Genomic DNA, 24,363 nt, shown 5'->3' on the forward strand with positions numbered 1-24,363 from the left:
ATTAGTTTAACTGGATCAGGTCCTGAATCTGATCCAACGTATGGTCACAAATACACCAGCATGAGTCAGAGGCATTAAAAGAAAGTAGATTAGCATAAATTCATAGCGGAGCTGTGATCTAAGGCAATGATTCACCAGTACAGAAAATCCAGCCTTCATCATTTTAGTACTAGACCAAAAATGACATAAAGTGCTGATTTCTATAAACTTACCCTAATATTTCAAACTTTGTCAGAAAATGCTAATTAATTTTGTATCAGCGGGGTTTATGCTAAATTAGATACTCTCCTATGTTGTGAAGCCAGAGGAAAGGCAGCACTAACTTCAAAGGTGCTTTAGTTGTTAGCTCAGCAGAAGTGTGTGGATATACAGATAGAGCAGCCATTGCTTAATCCCAAACACAAAAACATCAATGACAAATAGATGCAATCACTGGGTGGCCAAAAAGAATTTCTGGTCAAAATGTATCCTAAAATGGTATCCATTCACCATGTCTGATAATGACCATAGTATCTTGCAATTAAAAGGAAGGGGGTGGGGAGAACAGCTAAATAAAAATGCTTAGACATTAAGAAACAAAACCCAGAACATGTAACTTTGTCTTTTACAGAAGTCAATTAGTAAATTTAATACTTATACTGCCAAAATGGGTGATCTGCAATATTGTAGTAGAGATAATATTGGCAAACAACACATTCAGTAGAGAGGCAGAAAGTCATTACTCATGAGAGCAAGCCTATTCACATAAATAACTAAACATACGAGGCTATTTATTAATTTAAGGTTTACAGAATGAAGTCCTAAAATATGCCAGGTCTATTTCTTTTTAATTCAGACTTGTGCAAGTAAAAGTAGATCTGGACTCAAAAAGTAGATGCTGGACATTCTTCAGATGAACTTAAATTTTCATTAATCAGGCAAATACTACAATAAAAGGAATAAAAAAAAAAGGTTCCTTTTTTTTTCTTTAACAACAGCTAAAAGAGTTTCTACTTAATATGTTAAATACAGCATTTCTGTAATTAAACAAGTATAGAAATGAGAAAATTCTTCAGATAAAGAGAACTGTAACATTTGGAGCATCTGTCTCATAATCCTGCACACACTTGACTGGAAAAGCAGAATACTAGGACGTTTGTTTTGTTTTGTTTAACTCAGAAGCCAAGGACAACATAAGTAGGAACATTTCTATTTCTCAGTTCTGCTTCAAAATATGTTCAAGTCTGAAAAGACCACCTAAAGGTGAGAAACGGTTCATCATTCATACTAGCTTCATTTCCCACCTTTCTCAAGCAGAAAATTTCATTGTTTTAAGATATGTGAGATGTGACCACTAAATTAATTTAATCTAAGTCAAATGTCTTGAACTGCAGCCCAGTACTTGAAAGAGCAGTGATTTATCTATTAGACCTACTAATAGACCACACCTAACTTTGATCCCCTTGGTTTTAGTCTATTTTTAGCTCAATATTTGAATTTTTTTTATGAAAATAAACCAAAACTGCACTAGGAGAGAAGGGAATCACTAGGAACAGCAGTATTCACTTTTAGCCTACAGGTGGATTATAATAAAATGGCCTCAGAATGAATGCCTTCAATTTTTCAATATCCAACTGATTAAATTCATATTTTAAATTTAAAATGCATCCATTTCAAAGTCTATATAATACATCGATATGCTAAAGTAGAGCTTTGTCTCTTGGGGCTCCCTAAGGACCTCAGGAATTTATGTAAAATTTTAAATAAATACTCTGACTAATCCTAGAGAAAGTATTTTCTTTGGAAAATGAAACCTCTCATCCTTTAAAATAGTTTTTTTTGGGGGGTGATGACATTTACAAATCTACTGAAATATGTTTTCTGCAGCATAATCAGTGTTTGATGCCTGAGCCTACTTCAATTAGTTCTTCAGCCAAGGTTACCTCCATTGCAGTCATACTAGCCATACATTGATGGAAACATCATCTGAGATAACAATTATAACCACATTACTTTTAAGCTCAGAGGTGGTAAAGAACTCTGTACCTGACCAAGCGAAAATCCAACATGCTGAAATTAGCAATCCATAAATCAACACTTTGGCTAAAACACTTCATAACTATTTTTTCACCACATATTCAAAATGGTAAAGGGTGCTATTTCTAGAAACTTCCTTTTCTATCAGTAAGTTTATGTATTTAGCACATTTCTAAAACAGAAAAAAACTGTTGTCAGACGAAAACTTTTGGTGCCAAAAATTTTATCAATATTTTTTAAATGTGTATTTCATAAATATATGCATATATCATTCCAACAACAGAAGCTTATCACCTCTGGAAAGCCAAATTTTGAAGGCTCCTGCAGCACCACATGGCAAAGAACATACTATTATCATCATCATCATCATCATCATTATTATTATTATTAGTTTTGTTGATTTCTTCAATATTCTGCCATTTTACTGGGGCAAAACTCCTATAAGCAGATCTTTCACCAAAGTAAATTGTCAGGGCTAGGATAGTAAGACATTTTTTTGCCAGGCATGATTCTGAACCTGTCATGTCAAGATGACAGGAATTTACTGCAATCAGGGAAAGGAATGAAGTTTGTAGGGAATGACTTGTAACAAAATTTAATGTGGTGTAACAGCCGATGTTCAAAAGAATGCCTAACAGGCAATGGAGAGGAGAAAGACAGTGGTAGGTACTCCATCTACCTTTCAGCTGTCAATCTGCCCTCACTTCTGTGCCTTCCCTGTGTCAAGACATTTTCCTCGGAGAACACCAATTGCAAAGGAGCTCGTAAGTGTTCACAGTAGCAGTAACCAGGCTTACACTGCAGTTGCAACCAGCCACCAGAGCATATACACTGCTAGGTCTCAGCCATTCAAGACAGCAAAGCATTTTCAGCTTAAAATAGCTTTATATTCAAAATGGCTTTCACAATGTTCACATTTCAGGATTTTTTTTTTTAATTAACAATATGTGATAAGAATATCAGAACAGCTCAGGTTTTGTGGCTTGTAATCATGGTATTCATTAAAAAAGAAAAAACTACTTTCTGCTACTATAAATTTTGTATGCAGTAGAAAGTTTTGTTTCAGAACCTTTTTACTGGAAAGTAGTTTCAAAACTAAAAAAAACGTAATAGTGGAACAACAGTCCAATGATGACCTTATTTGTATTTTGACTGATATTGCTGGGGAGTTTACCTTTGTGCTTGTTTCCCTGATATAGGCACCTACTGTTTTAAACCAATTCCTGTCTCCAGTTTTTCCTCTCTCAACACACCACATGCACCCTCAACTCCTGTGCCAGTGACCCACAGATGAACTGCAGCATTTCAGCAAAACTCTTTTCTTTTTACTTTGTTTATTTTTTAACATCCCATAACCACAATAATAATTTTTCACTTGCCAAATCCCTTACAAATGGACTCAATAAACTACCTACAAATCAGGTATGTAGGTATCTTATGTATACCAGTTATAAAAGCTTTGTCAGATCTCCCCACAAAACACGTATTCCTCTCTTTTTTAAAACAACATATTTCCTCCGTTGTACTTGGATATTGCTATAATAGTATATTAAAAAAAATAAAGCAGAATTGCTGACAATAATTGAAGCAATTCCAAGAGCAGTTCAATAAATAAGGCAAGCTAAAAGCTTCATGCTTAGAAATGTTTTCCATACATTACTGATTAAAACGTGCTGGAAGTGAAATCTTCATATACAATGAGAACTAGTTGGTGGGTTTTTTTCTATAACAGTAGTTCTTAGATAAAGATGTTTCCTTTGTGACAGCAATCTCTATCCTAAAGGAAAAGAACTTTATGCAATATCTCTTGCGGCATGTAAGCACCTCTGTTTGTGGTCTCAAGAGTTTGTCAGCACCAAGGGAAATCTTTATTGCCTGGTACCTGCACCACTTCAATGTAGTTCTTGTTTAAATAATGAGAAAAAATCGTGACATGAAATCCAAGGGAAACTTTACATCTTGTGTAACAACTCCTCCTGTCACCACTACAACATGAATCTTTACTTAACTCCGTTTCAACATGAATGTTAGGAAGGAATGTCAACCGAGTAGAGCAGGCAATGTTACAGTCCTGTGTGTGTTTTATTTTTTTAGTTTGAGTACAAGAAAAGCTGTTTGTAGCACAGCACTACTTTCAATATCATAGTGTTACTGATCTGCAGGACAGGAGAGGGTATATCCATCCCTGGAGCATCACTAAGGAGCACTCTGAACTTAACTTTAGGATTTCCGTTAGACTAGTTGGTAGTAAAACACATATTACTATTGATTTCCTCATCAAAATCAAGCTAATATTTTTATTCCTGGCATAGAAATCTATATTTCAGACAGTCTGGTGGGGAAATTTAAAAATAAGACCTTAATTACATTCCCCAGTAGAGCTGCTGTGTTAATTCAGGATGACACACCCATGTATTTATACAGATGGCCCTGGTGATCAAACCTGTCATGTGAAATCTCTACAGGGAAGCTGGAGAAAGGCAGAACTCCAAGGGTATGTGCTCATCTGCCAGTTTCACACTTTGAAATCCTCAGCAAACCCTGATTTATACACCGCCAACTGTTTTCCTATCTTATTAGGCAGTTTTCTACTCCAGTAAGCATGTAAAATGGATGTGGCCAAATTTCCACACTGAGGAGCGAAAAAACAATATTTATAGTTTAGAAATAAAACAAGCAAGAGGAATCAGGCCTGTTGGGATCATAAAGAGTTTCATAGGGGGTGAATTTCTGATAAATCTGGATTGTAGGAATGGGAGGTGAAAGCCTAGTTTTAATGGATAGTCCAGTTTAGGGCATATTTATATAACAAACACAGACTTAGGAAATGTGTTTATAATAAATTATCTTGGAGGCAGGCTGTTGTCACATTGCACTGTTTAATGCCTCAGCAAGGAGGTAAGGTTTGAATCAAATTGGCATCTTACGTGAATATTTCAGTTAACACTTTCTGATTAACATCCACAATAAGTGGACGCAACTTCTTTTTTTTTTTTTTTTTTTTTTCTTTAAAAATCCAATTAAGCCTTGTGGGAAAGATAAGCACAGATAGGAAGTTTCAACCAATTTGTCCACTATAAATGAGGGAAAACCTACTCTAACTGCTTGTTTTAATTGCAGCGTTACAAATAGCAGAGCATGAAGAAAGTAATTCTTTCAGTCATATATCAAGTTAAGCATTTTAAACAACTTCAGGAAGAAAAATTGCTATACAATTTCAGTATTTTTCAGCAGCTTGACAAAAACATGCTGGCAATTGTGGGGAAAAAACCAGAATGTAATAAATCAGTACAGCAGTCCTGAAAACAACTAAAATATAGCAAAGTGTAGCTCTTCACCTTCCTCTTTAAATAGATCAAAACATAGTCACCAGCCTAAACTTTGTGTTTTTGACAAAGAAAGGTCTTCAAATGATCTGTTGGCTTTGAAACCACAACTAATTTAAATACCTTCTCAATGAGTACAAGCTATGAGAAAAACTCAGAAGTATTACACATAATATGTTATTTTTTCTTTTTAGAGAGAGCAGTATCCCTAACTTGTCTCCACATCAATGTTGTATCCTTAATAATATTCACTTTATCTGGTAAATGAGTTGCCTAGATCCTTTTGCAGGATGCAGAATGTACTGAAATGCGTTGCATCTCCAAATAGCTTATTTCACTTTTATCTTCATAATTCTCCAGAGACTTAATAGACACAAGTCGCTAAATAAAACTCTTGAAGTACAACTTTTAGTTTTAGGGTTTCTGCAGGCAGATTAGCAATAGTCAGGCCCACAGCTGCTGAAGTAAACATTTCACAGCTGTCTTGTGCAAGAAGAGGTTTTGGTGCAAGGACCAGAAGCCAACGCTCAAACTCAAGGACTTAACTATTAAGATGAAAAGTGAAGTTCCTGCTTATGTTCTTGTCCCATAAACTTTTCATTTCTGGCCTCACCAGTGACCCAGCTTCAACAGAGAAAGGGAAGGGTTCCTCTGCTTGGATTGTTGCCTGTCAAATGCAAATCACCAATATAAGCCAATTATCTTGGAGCAGCTGCTTTTTGAATGAAAAAGATCATGGCTTCTGTGCTGCATGTTGAACTTAGACCTACTGGGTGCAGAGCTCTGCTTAGTTCATTTAAATTACTTACATATTTTTAAAGTCCCTCTCAATTGTGCAATTCAGTTGAAAGAGAAGCTAGCTGAGAATAAAATACTTAATTCACCACGTCAAGGCACTTCTGGGTAGTTGCCTAATAGCGTGAAGAAGCACTTAGTGTTAAAATAGGAGTCTCATCTTGGGGCTACTAAGATGTAAATTCAACACTCATAACCATCACTGAGGTTCTAGGTGCCAAGGAAGGAACTCCAAACCTCATCTCACTTTTTCTCCTGATAAACCCATGCTCAAGTGCAGCCTACACTTAGCAGGACAGGAACAGCGTGGCCTCTTATGAATGTTTTATTTTCTCTCTCTTGTTATTTTTATTTAAAACAAAAAGAAGAGTTATATGCTTTATAAATCAAGAAAGGTAATATTTTTTTCCCCTCGTGGAGCGAGTGAAAAATGGAAAAGCAGAACACATTTTGCAGTTATGCTAGTATTTCTACTTAGCGATATTGTTAGCTTCTGGCAAGTGTGATGATGGCAGGACTTCCATCCTGCAGGTTGCTCAGAAAATTTAGTAAGCCATTGTGGCAGGCAGGCTGGATTGAATCAGTGAGATCTCTTAGTTTCTTGGAACCATGTTTGAGTTTTATTATCTACATTGTGTATATATCCTGTCTGGACCTACAAATACACTGTCTGCATTAAAGAAAGTATTTTTATCTCCCTGGTGTTTACTGATTTATTTGTTCTCCTCTCTACAGTAAACACTTGAGAGTTTGTGGCAGGCAAACAATAAATTTCTGAATTATAAAAGCATCAGCTATCAGGAATGGGAGCAGAACTTTATTTTGTAAACCAAAATTTTGTTCTTTATGCAAATCAGCAACTAGTTCATTCCCTATTGGTTTTAGAATAATTTCTTGGATTTTTGTAGCAGTGAGAAAATCCAGTTTCTAAAAGCCACTAAACTGTCAGATGACGTGACTTGTCTCTAGGAATTCCACTTAAATCATCTGTGTCACTGAAAGTAGTCAGACACAATCTGGAACATCAGACTAGGAGAATGGCTGTAATCACCTGTAATTACAGTTATCTTTTTGATGACTTTTAGCAAAAGTCTTGTGAATGTTAAGTTTTTGATCCCTTGTAACCTGACTAGGGCAGATGTGTGTTTTTCTAATTTGGATGGGCACATCAGACAGATTGATGTCTATTTTTTGCTATAGTGGCTTAATTGAAGAAAATAAGTTTGTTCTTTCATTACATGAACCAATGTACTAGAATACAGAAAATGAAAGGTTTTCTTGGCATATGCTCCTTGAATGCAAAATGAGTTTCCAGCAGCAAATTCAAGAGACTGCAATTTCACAGTTATACCCAACACATTGGATTATTATTGAATTTACCTTTTACTGGTGACACTTTATTAAAAAACAACAAACAAACAAACAACAAAAAAAACCCAACAAAACCCAAACAAACCATGCTTCTCATCTTGGCCAGGAAATTATATCAGTCCACCATACTCTGTTTCCACTGTGATCCATTTAACACTATTTCTATACCACCATTTGGCAAAAACTTCTGCACGTTAAATTTGACTCATTACTTATTGGCCTTATAGGAACTATTCACATTACTTTCAATTAAGCATAAATATATATCTTTGTAAACAAGGCCTCAAGATTTTTTTACCTCCTAGCACCACATCTCCATTTTTCATTCCCAAACTAGTGAAGATTTTAGCTCATTACCAAAAATTTTTTTTCCAACTCCACAAAACAGCCACAAAAACAAAACTATCTTCTTCCCACTGCAAACACTGAAAAGCATTATAGTCAAATAAGTTTTATTAAAATGCTTTTTAAATTCAAAGTCTCATTTCTTGATCAAATTTACCTTTAAATTTTAAGAAACAGATTACTAAATCACTTCTAAATTACTAAACTACTGAAAGCACTTGAAATGCACCTTGTTACACTTATTTGCTCCTGCATTCCTTTCATGCTTATTTAAATAAGGCTACAGCACACAATGGGGAAAAGGAAGGTCCAAGAAAATGGAAAAATTAAATCTGCAAAGAAATAGAGGACCAATCTCAACTGTTAGATCCTGGGAATTAATAACCAAATATTTTATCTATTGTCTCATGCTGTCACTTATTTATCACATTGACCTAAGGACACACATGCCCTCTAGAATTTCAAGAACAGATTTTGCTATTGGTAAGGTGACCACAGGTGTACTGATCCTTAAATATGTACATTTTTATACATTTTACTTAAATTTACTTGGTTCTTCAATCTGCCTGTTTAACTTCCTTCTTGACCCTACGCTTATATTTGGGAAAAAAAAAAACAAACACCAAAACAAAACATAGAACATGTTCTCTCAATCTAGCCATCTTCCTAGGCCATCTTTCAATTCCCCATACAAGCTGATTGATGTCAGGATTGGGCCACAACAGCTCATCTGTATTCGGGAAGCCCAGATGGGCTGTCCATGGCTTCCTGCCAGGAACGGAATTCCTTTCCATGAAAGCGTGAAGCTTCCACAATTTTTCTCTCTTTCAAAGTTTTTCGTTAAAGAAAACTGACCAGAAATCAAAGGAAAAGAAAGTCATAGGCAGAAACTTAGACCAGTACACACTGCACATAAGTGCAAAATATTTTCTGACAAACACAGTATACTTGCACACCAAGTTACAGTTTTACCAAATTGGTATTTTCTGACAAAAACTGAGGTATTTTGGCCTATATCTGCAGCAATTTCACATCTCTTTTTCCAACCTGCATGAGGTGTTGCCAAAATTTTTCCCATTCCTTGCGTGTTTTCACCCACATTACTCCTGGTTAATAGTAGTGGCTCACCTTTTTCTGCTCCAGAGTTTGAGGAGGTAGAAAGACTTAAAGAAGAAAAAAAAAAGATGCCTTAAGAAACCTGACTTTTGTGAGTATGGTAAAGGGCAGATTACATTCTTCACTTAAATTAGAAAATTAAACAGAAACTAATGCATGTCAAAGATCAAACAGGCAAGGAATAATCTGCTTCTGCACTTACTACCATCAGGGACTGATTCAGTTGATACTTTCCAAATACAATTTGACATCTCATAAAAATTACAGCTAAACCAACAGAAACTAATTTCTGTTTTTCACAGGTGTCTATCAGGTTATAAACACACCTAACTTATTGGTTGTAATAAATGCATAATGGAAGGATATAGTTTAATATAAACCATAGACCTTCCGAATCACCTGTGAAAATAAACTGAAATGGAGTATTTCTGTCTGTCAGTAACAGTCCTGAAACATTTTGTGGCTTTTGAAAAATTAGATTTTTAGTGCTCTTTGAACAAAGTATTTTTTTTTTCACTCCCCTTATGATCTAGATGAGAATGGTTGAGTCATGGAAACATTTCTCCCAGACCATTTAAGAGCAGATATACTAACTTAATTCCATTGACCTAAATAGAATTTAATAGCACCAAAGGTTGTTTTCTCTTGTTTTATTGAGAACCTATCTTTACGCACCATTACAGTAAAGTGTCTTCTTCAGTTGTTTTTGGATTGGGTATTTTTGGTTTTGTTTTTAGTGTGGGGTTGGGGGGTTTTTTGGTTTTTTGTTTGCTTGTTTGTTTCATTTTTCATTTAAATAAACTATTATGGGTTTATTTCAATACCTTGGTGCTACACAGAGATTTTTTAAAAAATATTTGGAAGATTTCTCATATCATTTCAGATTGTCATGTACACAGTGCAATAATGCACAGAAGGAGTGAAAAGAACGTGGTCGTCAGACAGCAAAAATTCTTGTAATGGGAGAATACAGTAAAATGCAAATGTGCAAGTGAAATAGCAAAGTCATGCTTTCAATCTAGCCCACCCAACCTTGCTTTATTAATTATATAAATGCCTTCCCTGTATCAATAGCCCATTCTGATTTTAGTAATAATAAAAGGTCTGCAATATTAAAATAACGGCATGGTGTAATCTTCATATAAGATTTATTAAAATGCTGTACTCTTTTATATAAAAAAGACCAAAAGCTAATGCATACCAAGTATGCAGGAAATACGTCTAAGTGAGATAGAATGAGTGGGTACTTTTCATCTTTATGATTTGGTATACTGTCTTCTCAAGAATATATGAGCCACTTGAGTTAAAATAAAATAGATTGTTTGATCTGCTGGTAGGAAAACTGGACAAAAAATGATGTAACAAATCTTGAACAAGGTCAAAGTTGAAACACAAGAAACTTCCCTCAGCATTGTTTGAAACAACACTGGACACATTCAAATTTAAAGTACAGGCAAATATCAGGCATCATACTTTGGCTATAAACTTTTGTCCTAGGCTGAAACATGGCATAGAAGGGTTCAGCACTGCATGATTGTTCTCTTGTAATTACTGATTTAAATTTCAATTACCCCAAAACCAAAATATCTTCCCTCAGAAACTCTGATATACTTTTATTCTTTCCTATTACTTACATATCATAGTTTTTTTCTTGTGTAAAATAGTAAGTTGTGCATAAACTTTATAAAGCTTTCCAGTGCTATAAAAAAAAAAATAAATTGCCTATTAAAGAAAAGAGATCTGTATCTTCCTAGATTTTCTTTCTGAAGGAGACTGATGTACAATCAAAAGTCGTGAAGTTACAAATTCCAAACATACTTGACTAGTCAATATGGGGCCAAATCTTGTCTATAAGAAACATCAACACTGACTAAAAACAATAGAAATCTGTGGACAAACTTAACATTTCTTATCAAACGCTCCTGCATTTTAGAAGCAAACCATTACATCTTGCATGGGCAGAATAGAAATAATAAAGTGTATCTCCACTAGACCCCTAATAAAGTTTACTGTCACCCTGTAACAGCACCCACGATGGGCTCCCAGAGGACACCAGAGCTGCTGGGGGATGATGAATCTCAGTAGCAGTCACTGAGACAGGATGCTGTTTTATATATAACCCCAGGCCTGCAGACCAAAACAAACCTCATATGTTGGGAAACTGCTGGAAACTGAGACATATCAAAAGGATTTTAATTTTATTATAATCTGTTTAAGATAATTATAACTGTTAACATTCAGCAAAAAGACCGAGAAAAAAACAACAAACCACAACATTAAAGATGCCACAGTTTTAAACAGTTAAATTCTAATAGTTATTGCAAAAACCCCCAACAGTATAATGGTGATGTGTCATATTCATTTCACAAAAAATATTGGCTAATCTAAACGTGCATGGCTGCAATAGCCGCTACCATTTCCCTTCCTTTCCCTGCTCTTTTCTGTTATGCTCTTGCCCTTGAGAGCAGGAAATCTGCTAATACGTGGTGTAACTCTATTTCTATTTTGACATAATTTTTTACCTTAAAACATAACTTCAACGTATTTCAACTAATTTCAGGTGCACTAAAAAATCAACAATATCAACATTAAGAATTACTTCCCTTAGAAACAAAGATCTATGATTGGATCAACTGGATCAGTACAAAAGATCTATTTTTTTCTACTGGCACAGTAATTTCATAGTAAGGAGTGCTTATCTTTTCATTGGGACTGAAATTCATTTTTGTTTAGACTAGTGTCTAAACTTGGCACGTTGCACATACACTATGGAAATTCCTTTTAAGTCCTATGAAGGATTTAGCACTTTAGAGGCAACTCATAAGCCTCTGAAATTCACTTTAGAAACTTTAGACACACAATGTGGCACGAGTGCTGAGACTCATTGAGTTACTGCTCCACAGTAGAATGTTGGAAACCTCTCAGCCAAGGAAGAAATGGCTTCAGACAGCAGAGAAGACATAAGTGAGGCATATTATATTTTTCTTAATGGCAAGACACAGTTGGGGAACCTAAGGCATAGTCAAAGAAACTTTGCTACCATTCGATACCATTTGGTATAACTTCAAAGTGTTCAGATTTGTTCAAAACATTTTGACAAGCTTAATTGTGTATTTCTTGAGTTTATGCCAGTTCTGGTGATGTGTCACACTTTAAGCCTTTTTTAGTCACATGGTGTTGCAGAGCATCAGACGTGTATTAATGATTTTAGAAATGTGCCCAAACCAAAGTGAAATTTCAACAACAGAAGTTTGCTATTGGGTTAGTCTAAGTAGCTTCATTCCTTTTTTCTTTTTTTTTTTTTTTTCCTTAAAGAACCACACAGGAAAGAGAAAAAGAAAACAAAACCTGTAATGTAAGCAATGCAATCACCTAAAATGGAAGATAAAGAAAATAAAATTGCCTTCCAAAAGGATTGTCCTATAGATCGCATAATGTAACTACAAAGGGAAAAAGGCACCTGTATAGTCAGAATAATCAGAATAAAGTGTTGTAATCAGCCCACAGCCCACTAGGGGCTACTGAGATATATGCTACTAACACATAACATGGGATACTTTAAACAACTCTATTGTAGTGCAAGGGAGAAGGCAGAAGGGCATTCAACTACCTGAGAAGTGTGAGAAACTGCTTACTAATTACAGTGGGTTATTAACTGTATATGTAACTAAACTAGATATGGTCTAAGCACTCACAAAACAAACAGGTGCAGTCATAAACAAATAGCCATCAGATAATCAAAGAACATTTTTTGGCTGATAATTATTTGCACTAAAAAGGGAACAATATCTGATTTCAGTTGCAACTCTAAATGATCTTTAAGAAGCACTGGGTTTTGGATATTTTCCCCTAAAATATTTATCTTAGAAATGAAATCAGTTTCAGTATCTGCCAAAAATGTTTAATAAGCTGCAAGATAGGAAAATATTGTATTAAAATAGCAAAAAGTTTTGATTCCTTACAGTTACTTTTTTTTTTAATCTAATTGGGACCAACTGGCCTCATTGCTTCTTATAAACTTAGCAATATATATTCAGAAAAAGGAATAAAAATGAACAGATGTTTCTCCTTAAAGAAGTCAGACAAAGATTTTTCTTACACAATAAATCAGCTGCTAGTGGATTTCCAGGACACTGCTCAGGCTAACTGTTTAGGTATGGCTTAAAAACCTGGTTTACCTCTGTATGTATCCAAAATTGGTAAAGCAGATTAAACTGTAGATGAACAGCAAACACTGAAGGGGGAATGAAAAGAGCCATTGGCAAGTTGAAAATCTGAAAAATGAGAAAGAAAATATACGTTAGATATTCTATACTTGTGATGATATAACAAAGCACCATCTCAGGAGCTCAAAGGATTGCACAAGATAATTGCTTCTTCTAATACCTCCATACAGAACAGATATTGATTATTATGTTACTACTAGATGTGCTGTAGCAAATGAGACATAAATTGATGCAAAAGTAACTTCCAGAAAATCATACTAAGCAAGTAGAAAAATAAAGAAAACTCAGAAAATCCTGTGATTAGATGTTTATTCTGTGTACTATACAGAGTAGACAGCAACATATCCTTGACACGAAGGGTTCACTTATATGGGAGAATTACCATAGAGTAAGCAAGGTGTAAATCTATAACACTATAGCTTTTCCATGTGAACTCCCTACGTGAGCACCTTAAGGGCAAGGCAGTTTACTTGGCTTTCAAAGTTAATTACAAATTCTCACCCTGACTTTCTCACAGCATCTCCCTTGAAGCCTCGATACATTGCCAAGTTCTAAAGATGCACTACCATGAAAACAGTTTCAAAAAACTGCTTGCTTAGAAAAGATGCTGGTAACTTACCTACAGGGTAAAGTCCCAGGAATTTCACCATTAATTGCTTAACTAGCTGAGCAATAGAAAAAGACTTTCAAGACCTTCGTGTTTTAAAAGTCAGTCTGCTTTCTTCAGAAAAAAGGAATTTTTTTTCTCCTACCTGACATTGTGTTATACCAGCTTCATTAAGAAGTTAATCCTTTCATAAAATAAAGATATTTTTTTCTAAACCACACAGTAGCAGAGGTATCTTCGAAACTTTAAATCTCTTTAGCACTCAGGGAAAATCTGGGTAGCAGATAATAGCTCCCTGTGAAACAAAGCAAAATTAACAAAATCTGTTTTTCAATTCCTATTGTCCTGCTCATGCAAACCAATTCTCTGAACACCAGAAAGAGCAATCTCATAGCCATGGCAGGTCTCCTGAACCAGGAATCCCTTTAGCGTAGGTCTGCTCCCAGCAGTTAATGGCTCAGTCACTGCCAAGAGGCCTGCCCAACAGGTAAGATGTCACCCTGGGGCTGAGAAACCACTGCACCCCTGTCCCCACGATGCGATTGATGCTCTTGAGAAAGTCACCACAGCCATATATCCCGGTCACAAGCCAGTGGAGGAGTAAGGCCCTGCAATCCCAGCACAGTCTGCTGGTTTCAACCAGAGAGTGACTGAAGAACTAGAAGGAAACCCTTAAGTCCCTGCAGTATCACCTGGTAGGGCTGGGACAGCAGCAACTGCAAAAACTACATTCAAAGGCTGCTCCAGAAAATACACATGGGGCATTTCTGGTTGAATATCTCGAAAGTTCTTTTCCAAGAAATAAAGACATTAAAAGGTGGTAGAAGGATTATGCTGAGCTTAGAGGAAATAATGTAAACAGCTATTTTCTTTTAATCAACCTGATTCTCAAAGGCTGAGGTGTTCACATAACATCTATAAAACAAAAAAGAAAGCAAAATATATTTTGAAGGTGAAATTTGCACATTCAGTCCCTAAGAATCACTCTAGTCTAAGTGACTCACAAAAATTCATAGGAACTCTTACCTAAGGTGGGAGCCAGTAAATGACACTGAGGGGATGTGGCATTCAGGCATGAAGTTCTGGAGTAGAAGTGGGCAAGAGACTTCTTTAAGAATTAAAAGCACAGTCCAGACTGCCTTGTGCAGAAGACTACTAAACAGAAGAGCAACTTTCAAACCCACAATTCTCCATGCTCTAGAACAGAAATGTAGTGCAAGCCTCCCAGACTTTACAAGAAACGCCCTAAACACTAGCATGGAGTCAACCTCTTTTCCGAGTTCCTTCTTCCACCTTCTGCTAACCTGGACCCCCTTACTATTTAATTATTGAAAGTGGGCGAGCCACGAGAGAGAGAGAGACAGAGACGCTTGTGCCACAACAGCCATAAGGCTGGCACAGATTTTCTCAGAGGTTATCTTAAAAAGATAGCAACAAAGGAGTAGGGGACACAGCCACGTTTAAGTAAAGGTACTGCAGTTTTTTCTTATTATTGATTGTACCTGTCTAATGGCACAATAAGAGGCAGGAAATTTTTTAAAAGGAATTGAAAAGTTGATTAAAAAAAAAAAAAAAGTATGGTTTTCCGATTATTCATGGAAGTGGTTGCAGGACTGAAAGCAGGTTTAAAAATTATATGCTTTTTCCCTAAATGTATCAGAGGCAATTTGGTGGCATTTACATATGACTCAGAGAGGAAGAAAGGATCATCTTCATATTTATTTTCTAACCTACTTCTCACAATGAGTACTAGGATTTCCCTTCTAAGTGGCGAGATGAGGGAAGTTTTATATAAATCTACAGGTAAATTTGAGACTGACAATGGAGAATGCTTTCCTAACTGCCTCTGTTTCCTTGCAATGGGAGCTTTGTTTTGTACAGAAAGGATTTCAAAGATCATTTACGGAAGTAGAACCCATAGGGAGGAATGAAAACCTCTCCCAGACAAAAGATTTGGTTTCTCCTACTTGTGGTTCCACTGAAACAACAAGAGAAATGTCGGGGGTGGGGGTGTATAAATTACTAAATAGTTTTTCACTGGAAATGCCAATTCGCCAAATCAAAACATTTCATGGGAATGTACCAGCTTCCACTAATCTGTAGAAGAAAAGTTTTCCTGTCTCCAAGATGGAATTTCTGGCTAAAACTGCTGAAAAACGTTTATCACACTCACAGATCTTTTCCCACTTGTGGATTCAGCAACAGAGATTGAGAGCGCGCCACAATAACTGATAACCTGATGGGAAAGGCGCTCAGTGAGGGCATGGAGAGGGCTTCCTACCTGGGGCTGTTGCACCACAGCTGCATGCCTGCAGCTTAAGGCATTGCCCCCTGCACGCTCTCCGACTTCCTCCCTCTCATTTGTAAGTAAAAACTTCTAAACACTTCCACTACAGACAGGGAAAAAAATCTGAAACTCCTGAGGTTTAGCAGGAGGGATGAGTTTCCTGCACTGAGCCCCTCCATCTCCGCACTGGGTCTCCGGGGCCACCTGCCCATGTGGCCCATGGAGGGGCTGCAGGGCAGCTGCCAGCAGCTAGTTCAGGTGGCCTACACTTCTGTGAATATTCTGCAGGAGTTAGAGGTAAGGATTAAAACCAAAACCCTTGCCTTACAGATCTCAGACATGCCAGACTCCTCAGCAGAAAAGAAGTTAACTTTGTGCTGTAAAAAAACAGCATTAGCTATTCCCTTTCCAGATTTATATATAGATGTTTCCACTGCTTCTAAACCAACAAGGCAGAATTCAATGCTTTATCTAAATGTATAGTCTAAAGCTATCAAATTATTATGGATCTAATACTTGCAATAAAATCTTGCCCTTGGAGGAATATTGAGAACTGATACTCAAAGAATTAAATCATAACTTTTCAAGGCGTATGTGCAACTCTTTCCTTTAACAATTACACAAAATTCAACTGTTTCATCAGAAGCAAAATTTATGTAGCATTAACTTGACGATTTCTTCTTAAAAAATGCATATACATTTTTTTCTACCACACTTTTTTCCCACAAAATGCGCTCCAAACCACCTCTCAGTCTCAACAGTAGGTCTGCTTCTCAATGGCCCCTCCACTGGAGCAACAAGCACTTGGTGTGGGCAAACAACATGAAGCAATACGCATTTGGTTCCAAGTTCAGAACATCTCACATCACTGATTGTATTTCAAACATGTTTTTCCTCTTCTCTTTCATTTCACATCTTTTCAATCAGCTTGAGCACAACCCACACAGATTAATATGCTGATTTATTTATCTTACAACGTTTAACTTAAAACACACACAGAGCTGGCAGCAGAACAGTCCCACAATCCCACACCATCCACCACAACTTTCTCACAGCCTCCACAAAACTGGATGTCAAACTGCATTCAACAGCACACATTCAGCAACATCAGCTCACTCTCAGAGATTAACTAAAGGCTTCACTGAGTTTCAGCTTCGAGGCAGATGCATCCATGGGGTTTTGGACAAGTATGGCAGTTCAAAAAAATAGCAGGGCTACAAAAATTAGCAAGAATTGTGTTCATGCACAGTAAGGCTTTGGAGAAATAAAACTGGCATATTTCTCAAAAGTTCTGGTGGAAGAGAAACCAATATTTAAATTAATCAAATGTTTCAGCTAATACCATATATCAGGTGAAAAAAAACCACTGCACACAGAAGTATTACAGATTCCTTGGTTTGTTTCCCTTTGCTCAAAGCAAATAAATTTTGAAGGTACATGTATTATTTGCTGAGTGATACCAGTGTGGTCCTGAGGATGGTCTTCAGAATCTAAGGCAGCGGAGACATCTTGGCCTGCCTAAATATTTTATGCTCTCTGAAGTATCATCCTCAAACCCACACAGGCAGGCAAAGTGCTCATGCACGCACCCATATGTACACACAGGCTTTTTGTCTTTTTTGAATTATTGTTTTTGTTAAGCATTTGCACATATGGTCCCAAGGGTCTATGTACAAAGGTTAAATCTTTAACATGGCAGTATTTACATAGGAAGCAGAGTTGTGACAGAGATGCATCCCTTCCGCTATTGTTCATTATGGTCATTTACATTTGAGGCAGTCTACTAACATCAGATGATTCTTTTCTGAATAAAAAAAATAACAAGAATTTACACAGAAGACTTTAAGAAACAAATGTAAGAAGCAGTATCTGTTTCACGATTTGCAGAGGAACTAGTCATTTTTTTGGAACCTAGCGCTGTAACTCATTTATTGTCATCAGCTTCAAACAGCTATGAACAACAGGCTAAGTCCACGCTCAGTTATGTGAGCATAAATCTAGACTAACTTTACCAAAATTAATGGAGTTACACTGGATTTGCATGTGTGAGCACACACTCTTGGCTTTGAGTCATTTATAGTTTAGCGGTAGAGACTGCCAAAGGATTGTGGGTTTCCTCCACCACCAGTATTATACCTCACTGGAGAAAAGCATTTATATGTTTTATATATACAAAAATGCATTGAATATTGGTTTTGAACTCTAACTCTGAAAATTAAAATTTTGAAGTTATTATTCTTTTTTTAAAAAACAAAGACCAACAAAACAACAACAAAAAACCCCAAACAAACTACAACCTGAGTTTAAAAAAAAAAAAAAAAAAAAGAGTTAAAATAGAACACGAGAGCACAACTGAGGAATTCGCAGTTATCCTGGGCCCAACTGAACGCTAAATAGTATGTTACATTTATGAATGTGTTTAGAAATATACATTTTTAAATCTCTAAATGAGTACTACACTTATACTGCATATGTACACAGCTCACCATTTAATATAAATGATATCTGAAATAACATTAAGTAAAAGAAGTGGGATACTGTCCTTACTAACTGCAGTACTAAAACATGACATGAATGAGCAGAGACAAATAAATACATCTGCACGTCCAAAGCAATCTTTAGCAATGATTTCTTTCTCTGCATCTTTCAGTTACACCGACTAAAGTAGTTATGTTATATTCTGATCTTTTCCAGTACTTATGTATGAATAACCAAATGAAAAAAGTATCCATTTTGCTCAAAAAGTTATGAGGTTTATAATTAGCCTTCTTAAACTTAAATACTGTATCTTTTTTCAAGTTTGTTGTAAAAGCCTTAATTAATGTATTTTTAAAGCTTATGATTCTCAGATTCTTCAGTTTCAACTTCTGTGCTTTCAGTGTCAAACATCTTAAAAATTTTGTATGTTTCTCTTTGAAGGAAAATAAACACTGTGTTTTCACTTTTAGTAATTATTGTTGATATTAATTAGTTTGTCAGGTCTTGTGCAACTTACCCAGGAGGTGTATTTCTGCAGTATAGATTGTCTCAAGGCTGTGAATAAGTTGTAATCTTCAGAACTATGATGTACTTGGTGCGCTGCCCACAGTATATTAACCTCTGCAAAACACATAATTTCTAATGAGGTATGTACTAGAGAACAAAGCAACATTTGTTTCTCAAGGCCTTTTTACTTTTTTCCTTAAGCTAAAAGCAACTAATTTCCCAACTTACACTTAGCTATTTTACCATAGTATAGCAGTAATAAAACCTAATGCTCAGAGCTGAGTTTGGGTAGGCTGGGTTAAATGTCAGTAAGTGGACACAAGTCAGCGTAATTTTCATGCTGGCAAAGGTGAGGCTGTGGCAGGAGCTAAAATCATCGTTGGAAGAGCAGAAGGATTTGTGATTAGAGTTAAAACAGCCAGAAAGTCTGAGCTGAGTCCTGATAATGTGAGTCTGTAGGAGCTCTGTTACGGGGTTCAGAGGGACGAGCACTGAGGATGCTTTCATGCCTGCGTTTGTTTACTGAAGTTACATTTTAAGCCTAGAAGGGGACACAAAGCGTTCCAGAACTCTTACAGTTCAAATTTAAACAACTTAACTGGTGTCTACTGTTATGCTTACCGTTTTCTGGAACACGTAAATCTTCAAGGCCTCTTATACCACAGACCGCAAACACAGCCGCTGCCTGCCCACTAGTGACAAATGGCAAAACAAACGGCTGCTTGCTGGGGGCTCCGGACCCGCCACAGCAGAGCGGTGCCTCTGTGGTGTTACAGTTCAAAAAAAGGCGCTGGAATAAGGGCAAAACCAGTGTCGGCCGTGTCCTCTGAAGGCATGACACCTCTCATACACTGCAGTGAAGAAGCGTACTTCAAACTCCTGATTGTATTTCAAGGCATTTTCTCATTAGGTGCAGATCTGGGTGGCCCCTCTGCATTGTATATTGATGCTTGTGCAGTCTCAAGTGGGAGGTTAAGGCAGAAATGTTCATGGCCGTCAGATGTATAGCTATGAGGATGACCTTAATTATAGCAAAATCAGAAAGTGGGTGGTTAATGCAGCCCAAATAATGCCTATTTGGCATAAACCTAAATGGAAGGTCACCTGTATTTCTAGGGATGAAGTGTACACAAAGCCTCAGCTGATTACATAAATTAAAAGTTAATTGGCTGGCTGCCAGCTGCGCAACTCCCACTGCCACTGACTTGTTTCACCACAGCAATTAGAGAAGTGCCTTTCACAGGCATTAGAATCACATTCACAGAATGATCTTATAATGTGTGTTTAAAGTCCTGAAATTATCTGGTGCCAAGATTACATCAAATAGTTTAGGTATAGTTTAGGTCTAGTGATTAACATGTACTGGCAATGTAAAGTAATGTTAAAAAAATCCTCTTAATGAATCTCAAGGTGTCTTCATCATTTCAGGAGACAAGAGAGTCATAACACGAGGTAACAGTCTTGTATGCTAGAAACTGAGAACTTTTGAAAGAACTAATGAATTTTGACAGTTTGGTAATTCACATGACAACAACATTCTTCAATGTCCTCTAAGTCCTTGAAGATCCTTACAATTGCTGAATTAATACTGTAATTTCAACTATCATAAAACACTTAATGCTCAGTCTGAGAATTCTTCCTTCTTTAAATGCATTTGTTCCTGAAGGAAAAATTGTTCACGATATCAAGAATTAGTGATCTCTCACTCAAAAATATCACAACATCACCTTAATGCATCTCTGCCTAATGAGCTCACTAGGAGATGAATTATTCAGGTGAGCTTCAGTACACAGTAATAATTTGTATTTGAAATGTTTCCCAAGACCTCAACAGAAGCTAAATGAGTGAACAAAGCATCTGAAAAGGTGGAGGTTAAAGACCTGTCTCTTTAGCTGTTTTAAAAGCATTTACTTCCTATCACAAACCGTGTGTAACACAAGCCTCGACTCAATGAAGTACAGCTGTGCAAACAGGGTACAGTAACTGGATCTTGCTTCTTTCCCTCAGTCATTTTTCAGCATTATGAAAAGTTCAAGGAAGGGAATCTATGATGATTTTTACAGTCTACTCTCATTGTAGTTAAGGTCAAATGGTTTTCAAAATGAATTACTAAAAAGGCATTTTATTAGCATTCATTTTTCAGTTAAACTGCCTCTTACACTAACAAGAATATGGAATAAGGTAACTGAATATTGGTAAAAAGTTAAACTTTCAGATGTGCGAGTCAACTTAAACTATCTATTATTCAAAAATACACCACAGGAATATTAGGGACATCAACAAACAATACCGCCACAAGTAACTTAACTGCTAAATCTACTTCTGACTTCTTCTGTTACAGCTAAGTAAATTAAATCCTGCTCCTTAATCCTATTCTTGCTGACATCAATGGTACAGACTATGCTAAATTCCTTGGCAAACAGGAAGAGTTAACAATCAGAAATAATTTTTGCCTTTAAAATTTATCTGAAGAAACTGATCATCAACAACTTTTTGTTTGAAGCAAAAGAATAACATTATGAAGAAATGTCAAATAGATCACCCCAAAACTCAGTCTGTGACCATTAGTACATTAAAAATATTACAATCGCAATGCCTAGAAGACATCTCACAAATGTAAGAAACAGACCAAGCACTCTTCAAGGAATACAGCTGCCTGCTCACCAACTACCTGTGACAGAAACCAAAATGTATGTTTATGCGTCTATAGAAGAGTTGGGGTTTCACTTTTTTATTCATAATGATGATAACCTGAAACAAAATGAGAGAAGTTACTTGAATGAAATTAAAATTATAAAGGTTCTCTCAGATGCATTTTCTTAAATCTGTTTTTGCATAATGGCCAAAAAAAGCAAGCAAGACTGACATATGGCCAATTCCAACACAGATTTTTTTTTTTTTTTTTTTAAAGTCTATGTAGGAAACAGGAAGTATTACTGCATTTTGTATATTTCTCCAGTCAAATTCTCCTGTGAAACTACAAGAAAAAATTAGGCAATGGAATTGGAGGAGCCACTCAGACAATGCTCTAATAGAGTTTTTGATGTTTTCCAAGTCAAATATGATTGGTAAATACAATTTTAAAAACTACATAACTTCACTACCCATATGCACAAAAACTTCTTATTGATTCAGAAGAGTGAACATCATAGAGTCATAGGCTAATTTTGGCTGGAGAGAACCACAGGAGGTCTGTAGTCCAACCTCCTGCTCACAGCAGGGCCAGCTTTATGCTCCCAAGTACTGCACCCAGTTGGGTCTTGGAAGCCTTCCTCATTGTCTGCTGTTTTAAAAACTAACAGAACATAAACGTGGCATTTCCTTTTATGTAGTTTTGAGGGAAGTTATAGAAATTAAAACCTAGCACAGCAAGGACCTCCTTTCCTGATGTGGCTTTCCCCAGGTTCCTGTTAATTGGTGGAGATCTGACAAGCTTTTTGCATCTGGGGAAGAACAGAACAACTACATCTTGCTGCTGGAGTTCATTATTGTTTAATACATTATTATTACCATTTTCCAGAATCAATGAATATTTTCTTCCATTACCCAATACAAAATGCAAAAGAATCAACATGTAATCCCCAAAAAAGAATGAAGGATGTAGATAAATGAAGAAGGAAAGGAAATTGGTGCTACACAGGAATTGCTGGATGATAAACAGGTTATCATAGGGCCCTCAGTTTTTGCTTTAGCTCTTTAAAAGTCTCCATGAAGATATCTCAGTCAGACCTGCAGCTGCTAAAACCAGTGAGCTCCAAGCGGTTATTTGTATCCTAATACTAATTCTAAAGGAAGAATGAAATTTGTCTTTTAGCATTAGTTTGGTATATGAATCCTACTGATAGAAGAGAGAAATGGGAGGCTTTAGGGGAACTTAATAGCAGCCTTGCAATACTAATCATCAAGAAGCTGGAGCCAGGCTTTTTGCAGCAGTCCCACTTGATCTTTTTTTCTGGGTTTTCCAGAAAGAAGAAAGATTAATTATGTTATCCTTCTTTTCCACTTCTTCCCTCCCTCCTCCTCCTAATTAAAACATAAAATGTAATGTTTCACCATACAACCATATTGGTATGGCAATCAGTGATCCTACCTAACTTTAATTTTTTTCTATTTCAAATTCATTTTTTGGCACTAACCAAATTCCCTTTTGTGAGACCCAAAAATAGATCCAATGCCTGGGTCATATTTCACTACTTCTGAATTATTTCTTTCGTGGTAATAGAAACTGGTCATCATACACATAAGATTTCTCTTCAAGATTACATAATGCAGAGAGTTCAAAAAGAGACACTGTTGTTCATTTCTGTGGCTTCTCATGATTTTCACAACCCAATACATTTAGATTAACAGCAAGAGAAAAATATGTATGCCAAAAAAACTAGTCACTTCAAGGAGTGATGTCAACGAAAACAAACATTTTACGCAATCCTCAAAATCAGCAAAACGGTAAAGATTTGATAACTCTTCAGTGAACAGAAAATGTTAGACAGACCTTTTAATTAAAAGGGGGTAATTTCTTTGTGCACAGCTTTATAAAACCTGGATCTAAAGTAGAGTGGAAAAAAAAAATACAGAGGATTTAGACATACATCCACATGCTAAGTCATGTACATTTTCCATTCGCTTTCAGTCAATGCTGACACTAGCTATGAGAACAGGTGAAAGTTTCCCCTTGGCATCTACTTAAATTTAAACAAAACCTTCAGTTTCACTATATTTGCTATCTTTTACAAGATTAGATACCTTCAGTATTCAACGAGGAACTGAACTGCAATTTACCTAACTAGAAACTCAGAAGATAGCAAAATTACATTTGCTGTGCCACAGATTACCATGTTATGATGAACTCCACAAAGCCAAGCACACGGCCAGAAACCCCTCACCGCCAGCGTGATCCCTGCCAACCCCAGCGTCAAAACTGTGGCTGCTTAGAGCAGCTGTGAACTGCAGCGCTGCAGAGCAGGTTCTCTGTGCTGCATTCACCCACAAGCAACAGAAACAGGATCATCTCATGGGTCTACTTTTCTCCAGTCAGAATTGCTAGAAATCCCAGGATGACTGAGGAATGGAAAAGGGCCTGGAAGGTAGAACTTCCCATCGTTCCTTTTCTATGCATTTCAACCCTCCCTACAAAGATCAAACAGAGAAGAATACACAGTGTTTAAATAATTTCTCCACTAAACTACTAGTTTTTCTTATTTACAATAAAACTGATAATTTACTAGCTTCCTGCCTTGTTCTGATTTCTTCTGTTGGATTTCTTCTGTTGATGCTTCTGAAATATTTGAA

The 24,363-nt window shown here is 36.4% G+C and overlaps 1 protein-coding gene across 1 annotated transcript in view; it reads right to left on the bottom strand.

The window, feature by feature from the left end:
- Positions 1-24,363, bottom strand: part of AGMO (alkylglycerol monooxygenase) — a 210,381-nt gene that overhangs the window by 110,540 nt on the left and 75,478 nt on the right. The window contains exons 4-5 of the mRNA XM_080386057.1: positions 19,085-19,188; positions 13,148-13,243 (exon numbers count right to left, since the gene is read on the bottom strand). Coding sequence (XP_080242183.1) covers positions 13,148-13,243; positions 19,085-19,188 — 200 coding nt within the window. The remainder of the gene's footprint in view (positions 1-13,147; positions 13,244-19,084; positions 19,189-24,363) is intronic.

This window comes from Falco punctatus (genome assembly GCF_963210335.1).
Source record: "Falco punctatus genome assembly, chromosome: 4".
NCBI lineage: Eukaryota > Metazoa > Chordata > Aves > Falconiformes > Falconidae > Falco > Falco punctatus.